General features: G+C 35.9%; 1 protein-coding gene across 1 annotated transcript; it reads right to left on the bottom strand.

Moving 5' to 3' along the window:
* Positions 1-1178: 1178 nt before the first annotated feature.
* DDX18 (DEAD (Asp-Glu-Ala-Asp) box polypeptide 18) lies at positions 1179-9553 on the bottom strand (the record flags this gene model as incomplete). The annotated part of the gene is made up of 12 exons (XM_008948459.1): positions 1179-1321; positions 1623-1800; positions 2819-2875; positions 3484-3597; positions 4327-4479; positions 5462-5623; positions 6473-6612; positions 7754-7868; positions 7957-8156; positions 8265-8365; positions 8767-8902; positions 9416-9553. Coding segments are annotated over 12 exons (1637 nt in total), but the record flags the coding sequence as incomplete, so codon positions are not given.
* Between the last annotated feature and the right edge of the window lie 850 nt (positions 9554-10403).

The raw sequence follows: 10403 nt of genomic DNA on the forward strand, positions 1-10403 counted from the left end.
GTGTATATTTTTTAAATACTTCTATAATAAATATAAACTATTAAAATATAAACTATTCTCAGAACAATACAATGGTAGAAATAGAGAGATAGGAAAATCATGTATGTAATAGTTACTCCTGTCCAACTTGTGCATTGTGTACTTTTTGTGTACATGTACTTTTTGTACCATGTTTGTTCTGTTTGCAGTATGCACTCCACCCTCTTCCATTTCAGTCTTTTAGATTTCTTCTTCCAAATATCCTTCTAGTCTATTTATACCCCATTTCACTTTTTCACTTTTTGAGTCTCTCTGCTCCTTCAATTCTGTGGTAATGTCTAATTTTGTCCATCACTGATCTGATAAACTAAGACTAAAAAAGCATCGCACAGGATACAAATGCAAAAACTCTCAAATCAAAGTCATGGAACGTTTTGAAAAACATCTGTTTCAGCTTATGGAAGCTGTGTTTCTTAATTTTCTTTGAATATTTGTAAGAGTACACTAGACGTTACCAGATAGATAAATTCAGATTTAAAAAACAAATGAAGGAAAACCAAACACTTCAGCAGAATGTTACCATTTTATCACAGCATTAAAAGAAACAGTATGAAGCATGACCCAGAAGTGCTCCAATTTTTTTTATAGCATGGACACTATACTTTTTACACAGATACCATGACTGGAAATAATCACAGCCTTAATTATTCATAGGTATGTTGTGTTGTAAAAAAATCTTCAACATATTTGATGGACAAAGCAGAGTTCCATAGCACTAAAAAGCCTTTCAGTGATTCCTAGAGCATGTTTTTTATTTTTAATATCATACTGTAATCTGCCCTTAAAATTTTCAGAGGTGTGGATAGAAAAAAGGGTAAATGTAGAACAAATTCTTCTACAAAATATGAAGTTACTTTTTTCTTTAATAGATAACTTTCTCTAGTATTGACTTAATAATATTTAACTATCTTCTTCCTTACAAGTATAGAAAAATTAGCTGGCCATATTCTGCCTTTCTATCCTCAGGCTCCTTTCCAAGCAGTCTTTGTGAACTAAAAGATAGAAGATGTTCCCAGAAGCAAAACCATAAAGACCCTTAAAAATATGAAGAGGAGCAGTTTAAATTGGAAGTAACTGCTAGATGGTTTTGATGAAGGTTATCTATCCCTATGCCACAAGCCACTTTAATGAAGGTATGATTAACGAGAAAACTGTCGACCGTCCGATTTCTTGCTAATGTGTTTGAAGATTTTAGCTTTGTGGACACTCTTTGATTTCTGGTAACCAAATCCCCCACCTCCACCTCTTTTCTGCAGTCTTCTGCCATGGTTGCTGTTCACATCTAGAATTTTGTTGGTTAAAGAACTTAAAAAGGAGTGATTTTGCTTTTTTAGGTATTGTAAGGGTTAAATTTGAAAGGTTCCTTTTTACATGCTTGTAGGCAAAGGCAATTATTCCAGTTTTACTATTTGCTATGTAACATTTCCTTTAATATACTATTGTTGGAGCATGATGCATTTATGTGGTTAATAGCAATAAGAAAAAAAAAAAAAATCAGCATGTGAAGTAGTATAGGCACTTCAGTAAGTTACACTTAACATAACACACAAACTGAGCTTTGAACCACTGCAGTAAAAGGATACTGAGGTCAACGAAGGGAGGAACTTTAAAACCAAACGAAAGGCTGACTTTGGGAAGATCCAAGTTATTGACATCATAGATCTGCTTCAGAGAATGGGAGTCATAAGCTCTAATGTAAGCTTTGTATGCTTCCTGGGCTGACTTGTGAAGGAAGTAGTTCTTCTCAATCAGTTTTTCCAGCTGGTGAGAGGGATAAAAAACCAAAAAGACATACCCAATTATAGCTGTAACAAGTGTATCAATGATATTCAACCAGATTATTTACTGTGTGAGCTGCAGTGACATTCACTATTCACTTCAGCAAAACTGCTCTGTGACAGCAGAGTGCACATACAAATATCAGAGTGCTTTTATGAACTAATAAAGGGAAAAACCAGCCTGAAACTAAATTACAGTACAAGGCCTCAACAATATGGAAATTTTCAGAAATACTAAAAACCAGTTGGTTAGGAAGGAGTATAAACTGCAGCCATACCACAGAACTCTGTGTATTGAGGATGAATGGACAATGAGAGTATACTTTTAAGTCAGACATCTGAACTGTACCACTCCATGCCATTCTCTATGTAGTCTTATCTGTTATGGTGCATTATAAAATAAGCAATATTAATTCTAAGAAAAGAATGCAGATGTGCAAGTGTAGACAGACATTTTATTTGTTGCAGGCTAAGAGTTTCCAATACTCTACATCCAAGCATCTCATTTGAAGTTTAGCATACACTAATTCAGCATACTAAAAATAAGTTAGACATCATTACTTCCTAGTTATTCCTTCCTAGGAACATCTTTTTCTAAGAAGTATCTTCACTGCTTGTGCCTACTATTTTAAATTTAAGTTACTGCAAAGAAGCTTTACAGAAGTCTTATTGAAAGATTAGTTTCTACTGTCTAGTTCTGCAAACTAACAATAGAAATTCACATCTACAGAACTACCTACACTGCAAAAACACAATTCTTACAAGCAAATTCATACTGTATAATGACAAATTAGCACTAGTTATGAAAACTGATCTTTAATTTCTAAACATTTTATTACTTTACGGTCACCAAGGGACAATATGGCAGCATTTACTGCATAGTACTCACCTACAGGAGCTCTTCCATACAAGTACACATTTTAAAACTGCAGTCATTATAGACTAACATTCTCCATGTAAATGATTATACAGAGTAGTTGTAATATTAAGTAGTTTCATACCTGAGACTGGATGTCTGAAATTTTTGACCACGAAAATTCAAATTCACTTAGTGGTACCTTAAAAAAAAAAAAAATTAAAATACCAAATTATTTATACTGTATAAAAAGCGAATGTGTTTAAGACCTAAGACAATAGAAAAAGACCTAGATAACAGTAAATTTGTTTTTAAACACCAGAGCTCTAACTGTGAAGTGCTTTTACATCAACATGCCAATATTATCACTATGAAGATGCTCTCAGTATGACATTTTTACCACTTCAGCTTTTAACTTTAGAAGCTACACCACTTCAGTTCCAAGTGGCAAGACTCTGTAAACAAGCCCATAAGGAGACCAACTATGAAACTATGTGCAATTCTATCATATTAAAATGATTAAATTTAGAAGAAGGCTACATTTCTTCTGGAATTGAACAAAATGCAATTGACTCTGAATAGAACAAATAAAAACTGCACAAGCAACATCCAGGTTTTAATTTCCTCTGGATGGTCAAATTCCCAGTATCCTTCCACAGAGAGGTCTTAGGAAATATATTTATTATTTAAGCAGCACAACTTACACAGTTGCAAAGCAACTACAAATACACTCAATATTTAGCTTCATGCTGCTGACTTTCAAGTCATGTGTTCAGTTAAATAAAACAACAGAAAAATAAAATAAAATACCCTGGCTTGTTTTAGGTACCGAAGAAAGCCCAATTCCTCTGGTCGTAAAATGAGCAGAGCATGTCCTCTGCCATTTATGCCTCTGGCAGTTCTACCAACACGATGAATATATTCCTTTTGGAAAGAAGAGAAACAGCAAGTCCAATCAGTCTTTCAAACAGGTAATAATCAAACAGGTTCACAACGTCCCCCCGCCCCAAATGTAACATTAATATAGTGTAATGCATCATTCCTTATTTTTCAAGACTTTTTCTTAGCACTGACAGATGGATGAAGGTAACCAAGTGCTGAAGATGTGAAGCATCAGCATTAGGCTGAGGCAGAACCCCTGACTAAAAGTATTTTACCTGTTATTGCAGAAAGGGAAAAAACCTCAGTCTGTTGTAACTGAAAATTAAACTCTGCTTTTTGTGTATTTGCTGTTTGTATTTGTCAAAACTTCTGAGTTTGAGTTTTGCTTGTTTACACTGGTCATTTACTCAAATAAGACGACTGACTTAAATAAAAATCTAATTGTCACTGGAAAAGCTATTTGGAGACTCAGGGACGCATACATAAACTCATACTCTTCCTGGTAAGTGTTTGTTTAGCTGATGACATTCTAAATTGATTTAACAGCACAAAGAATAATGTTTTTAAAAGCAACTCTCCAAAAAGATAACGAAGGTCTGAGCTAGGTGCAGCATCTCCTAGGAGCTGGTGAAGTGAAGCAGAAAAAAACAGTGGCTAGATCTGAACATGGCTGAATCCTGACCTCTGTCAAGCAGCAGTTTCAGCTTCTCTTTCCAATGACATGTGTCATTTGAATCATTGCTGTGAAGTTTTTGTATTTCTTGAACTTACCTTTGGATCATCTGGAGGGTCATACTGGACAATCCAGTCAACTTCAGGAATATCCAATCCTCTGGCAGCTACGTCGGTGCACAACAGTATTCCAGATTCTGCATTACAGAACTGGAAAAATGTTGTAGTACGTTTGGTTTGTTTCTGTTTTCCCTAAAAGGAAACACATTAAGGATGAAATACCAACTAAATAAACCCAAAATAAAGTCTGCCAGCTTGTAAGCTTGAACCTCATTTCCCACTTCACATACTATATATCCCTGCCAAAACCAGAAAATAATTTGGGGAATCTTTCCATATCATGGATTTGTACAGAGCAAGCAGGACTGTTTCACAGTGAAGAAACACTGCTATCACAGCCAACAGCACAGGGCTACATGAAGTGGTATTTCAGAGGTTATCTTGCTACCTTCCAAGAACATTAAAAATTTGGTTGTGTATGCATTCTTTTCAGGAGGGCCTGAAGTTCAGAAAAAGGATATTTGCAAGTCCAGCATCATGTTACACAGATTATAGGTTCAAAAACCAACCCAACAAAACCCATACTTGTAACAGTTCTATCAAAGTACAGAAAAAAAATCCCCAAAAGAACAAAATAAAAACAGACATTTGTGGTCAGTTGTACCTGTTTCACACTTTCAGTCAATTCTCTCTCCTGAACTATGCATTTTGTGGTTTTAACAAAAAATTTAAAAACCTTATCCAAATGGTAAGAACTGGTGTAGTAAAAGTAAGCATCACCCTTGCCTTAGAAAAAGCACATAACATTTCAGGGACCAGAAGGCTTGGATTCTTCTGTCAAGAGCTTTGCCCCACAAACTGAGTTTTAGTGCTTGCAAAAGGCAACCCGTTGGAAGAAAGGAGAAAGATTTGTATACACAGGGCACAGGTTAGTATTGGTGTTCAGCCCTGCTTTGGAAAACAGCAAGATTAACAATATTGCAAGGTTGTTATCACATGGTCTTTGCTTTATCTCCTTCCTCTACAGACTAAGGAAGATCATCAGCAGTTTGAGGAGAAGTGCCTCTTTATTAGAAACTGGACTGAAATAAGGAAGGCAAATGCAAGGTCAATAACAACTTACAGAGACTATAGATTAATTGAAAAAAAAAAAATCCATGATTAAAACACTTACATGAATGGCCAAAACAGGCAGATCAATGTAGTTGAGTAATTCATAGTGGTACTTCACTGACATACATGAGGAAAAAAACACCATTAGTTTCTTCTTCCGGTTCTTCTTGAGGAATGTGAAGAGCAGAAGGAATCTTTTTTCAGATGGACACACTACGTACCCCTGGAAAATTTTAAAGTATTGTTACATGACTCAGTATGGAACAAACTTTTGTTTGAGCAATACAATTAAATGAGGGAAATGTTATGTTGTGAAACAAATATGCCAAATAGTTCATTTTTCCAGCTGTGTTGGACCAAGCCTTCAATTTATTGTCTGTCCTTCACATTGGTATATGGATCTCCTAAACATGATGAACTTGGCAAGAAACTTACTGTACTAACTTGAAATATGAAGAAGTAATTTTTAATTAATGGTCCAGTATAAGTTCAGTGAAGTGCAATCAGTTTATACAATAAAAAATCATTTCAAGAACTTTGAATTACTGATGTTAGGCATGAAAAAGCCTGAACAGGGTTCTTACATTTTATGATTTCAAGAATTTTATTTTATGGAATTACTTGCTACTTGTTTACTCTTTTAAGGTAACATATAGCTACAGTTAATTTTATAACAACAGTTATGTCAGCTGCACAAACACAAACTGCCCTCCAGCTCCATTTAGCTATTATCTGGAGCAGCAACAATGAAATATGTATTTCTAGTCAGTACTGTGGAAAACAAAGAAACACAATGGGAGCTTAAGTGTGCAATATAGATAGGCAGAGACAAGTGTAAGTAACTATATTGCTATTTCATGAGGTTTTATGTGATCTAACCTGCAAATATTGACTAGATGCATGTAACTTACTATAGTCAGAAGACTGAAAAAAGCCCTTTAGGCAACTGATGGCTTTTGCCTGTTAAGATGGTAAACGCCCTTTAAGACAGTGTGTGTACAAGCCAGTTAAAACCACGTAGGGCTTGATATGTCCACAAATCCTAACCCTTTTAGCAACATTTGCATCTTACCTGTTCAAGACCATCTACTGTTGCTGTTTCCTTGTTATCATCAACCCCAACATACAGTGGCTCTTTCTTCAGAGAGATCTTTGCCAGATCTTCAACCTTTCTGGTTTGTGTAGCAGAAAAAAGCATTGTCTGCCTGCGCTCTGAAAAAATATTTATTTTAAAAGACAGCTTCATTTTTTAAAGAGGAATTCAAACAGCAAGTCCATAAAATATCTAACTGCAAACTTCCCTGAGCAAGTCTTCTACCCTTTTCAGTTAAATTCTAATTTACACATACTGCTCCTGACAAAGACAGGTGCAGTTGCATTATGGATTACACAAGATGTTTACTTAGGCTGCCCTCACCCCCAAAATCACAACTACTGTCAAAACACAGTATTCTCTCTCTCTGGGAAAATATTAATAATCATTTGCACTCTAATTTAGACAAAACCCAAATGACTTAAATAGAGACTGACCTTGTAATTCTAACTATAAATAAAATTTAATCCCCATTAATATTTAAAATAAAAAAAAAAAAAAACAAAACACCAAAACAACCCAAGGAATCATACTAAAGATTGTACAAGAAAAAACATATCGAGACTGAAGTGCATTGTTACTGTTTGTCTTGCAAACTCAATGAACAGTGTATCTTCTGGACTAACATTCCTCACAAGATGTTATTTATTGGATTTCTGTATCTGTATTTTTAAAGTGGAGATCTGAATTTTAATATTTAAAAAATGGAACCTCAAAATATTTATCACTGCTTTTTAAATACTATTTCCGTGGGGGTTTTTTTTCCCCCTGTGTTTTGAGAATAAAAGGGAGAGCTTTGTTGACTCTGAGAATGTTTTTAGCACCTCAATTGCAAGGAATAACTGAATGAAAATTTAGGAAAAGAAAATTTTAAGGTAAATACTTAAGCATCCTTAAGACACTGTTCTTGGAGGTATGAAGAAAATGCAAACTGCAAATCAGAAGACCTTTTTCCTTACATTTAAGCCTTACTAGGAAATAATGAATTGTAGGAAATAAATAGGCAGAGCAAGATGTATAAGAGAATGTAGATATTAAATTAAAAGGAACTTACACGAACAGAATTATAACCCTGAAGTACAAATGAAAACTGTCCTTCAGATACGTGATGTTAAATAAAGTAATATATACTAGCTATCAGAAAAAAAAGACAATGAGAACTATAAAAATTAATGACTTCTCCTACAATAACTGAGTTATAAAAAACACATAATGTTAGTCAAGTGATTTCCAGGAAAGACCGAATCTTTTTTTTCTTACTTGGTAGAAGCTTTATGATCTGTTTCATTTCTTCTTCAAATCCAACCTCCAAGATACGATCTGCCTCATCAATTACCAAACACTGCAAGTTCTTATACATGAAACCTGGAGTGTTCTAGAAGATGAACGAATTCAGAATCAGACAGGAACAGGAATTTTACTGTGTTTTAATAACACAGATTAGACATCAATATTTTACCTACCTGCATATGATCCAGCAGTCTTCCCGGTGTTGCTACAATGATATTGATTCCATTTCCAAGCTTCTGTGCTTCTGCTGACCTGTTACTGCCCCCCATTATCAGGCCATAGGTGTGAACATGGTGATTCATAAGTTCTTTAAGAACCCCATAGGTTTGCATAGCAAGCTCTCGAGTAGGAGAAAGAATAATGACACCTGTTCCTAAAAAACACATCAGTGGGACAAGTCACGACCTGTTCAGTCCCTGTCCCGCTCACCTCCCTAAACAGCTGCATCACAGTCAAATCCAGCTGTGAAACAGAGACTTACCATTTCTAGGCATGAATTTTAGCTTGTAGATGAGCTCTATTGCAGGGATGAGAAACGCAAGGGTTTTGCCACTGCCCGTTTTCGCAGCTGCTAAAATATCCCTGTATGCAGCAAAGTTAGAAAAAAAAGGGCTTAGCTGATTCTTCAGAAAAAAGAACAATCCTGTTTTGAACACTGATGAAGTAAAAATGAAACAGGGCTAAAAGGAAACCAGCAGAGTTGGTATTAAGAGCTTGGTGGCTGATGAGGCCCACGGCAACCCGTCACCATGTCTCTAGTGACAGCATGAGGCAGTGTCCGAGACACACTGACAAGACTCATGAAAACACACCTCCCTGCTTTCAAAGCCAAATGCAACACAGTTTCCATGAGCTTACCCCAAGTATTTGCTCACCTGCAACACAGATACACTTTGTTAACTTGTACTTTATGTATTTAGGTTCCCAGCAACATGCACACAACATTTGGGGTCAATACAATGTTAAGAAGGCCTATTTCTTACCTGCCTTCCAGAAGTGGCCTAATGCTTTTATGCTGAATTTCAGTCATATGGGTAAAACCCATGTCATTTATGCCTTTCAGTGTATTCTCACTGACAATACCAGCCAAGGAAGTAAAAGAATTGTCTTCAAAAGCACCTGGAGGGGGGAATTAACAAAAATATTCAAACTTATTTCTTCAATTCCACCTGTTCTGAGATTACCCAGTAAAAGTTGACCTAGATGGAAAAAAATCAATGCAAAAGATGTTTCTTACTCCTTTCTACCATAAAATCCAATGACATTGACAAATATTCTGTATTAATGTTCCTAAGAATATTACACAGAGCTGCAAAAAACGCACATGAGTGCACACCTTCTGCTGGCAAAATTTACCAGTCCTACATCTCCATCTTGCTCTTCCCTGACTTCTTCCTCTACAGTTGGGGATATGTTTTGAGACAGATTTTCATCAGTAATTTTAAGACTAACAGGAGCGTGTATATAATGCAAATTTCAAAGAACAGTAACTGAGTAAAAGCTGTACAGATACCAGTGTCAGGTCACCTGTATTCAAGCACTTAAAAAGCTAGTCAGAAAACAGCAACTTGCTCTGAGTAAGTGTTATACCCTGACTTGTTGCACATGTATGAAAAAGAGAACACGAGATACCTGTTAAACCTGATGGTAAACTTGGTACTTCATCCTCCTCCTCCTCTTCCACTTCCTTCTCTCCAGAATCCTGCTTATCTTCATCTTCTACCTCCACAGATTCATTTTCTTCAGTTTTTGCTTTTTTAGCTTCTGTATCTGGAGCGTGATTTTACAGAAGATAAGTCAGTTAGTGACAGGAAGGCCATGTTCATCATCAGAAGTTTTTCCACAATCTGAATGTCTTTAATCTGTAAACCATGTACAAACATCATGCTTTTTTTTCCATGAGAGGAGGGCAGCAGAAGAGTTGCTAAGCTTTCTGTGGAACTTTCTGAGGCAGAGAGCAAAAAATTCAGAAGGTCCTTGCACACAGTCCATTTGACACAGTAAAACAGCAAGCTTAATGTATCCGATACAAAATTTTCTTTGGAAACAAGTTTCAAAACTGTTCCCTGCCTGTAATGCAGACATCAAGTTTCCAACAAAGTTTGTGTGAAATGTAATGTCTGTTCTGCTTTAAGTACCTGAATCCTCATGGAATTGCATGAAAATATCTGTTCATGTGCATAACCATGAGAAGTGTCACAACAAGCACACACGTAAAAAACAGAAATTTCAAATCCATGTAAAAATATAGACACATATATATATACACAAGTATAAAAAGATCTAAAAATGTAACAATATTTGCAGGATGCAGTTTTACAGGCTGGTTTCCCAGTATACTTCAGTTTCATAATACACAGAGATACTGCCAAAGGCTGGATTCGTTGCTAAAATGTGTACTGGTTGGATATTCACGCACAGAAACCATCCAGCTATCAAAGCTCCGCTCTGAAAGACAGTATATCTATATTTGTATAATAAGCAAGAAAAACATCCCAGCTTAACATTACAAAGCAGAATCCTATGCAACAATTAAATCGGTTGCTACCAGTTCAGGTGCAACAGATAACACCGAGAGCCTCCAGGGCTTTCAAACGTACCCCCGCCCAACATGCGGCTC

The sequence above is a fragment of the Merops nubicus genome, unplaced genomic scaffold, assembly GCF_000691845.1.
Source record: "Merops nubicus isolate BGI_N331 unplaced genomic scaffold, ASM69184v1 scaffold52880, whole genome shotgun sequence".
Taxonomy (NCBI): Eukaryota; Metazoa; Chordata; class Aves; order Coraciiformes; family Meropidae; genus Merops; species Merops nubicus.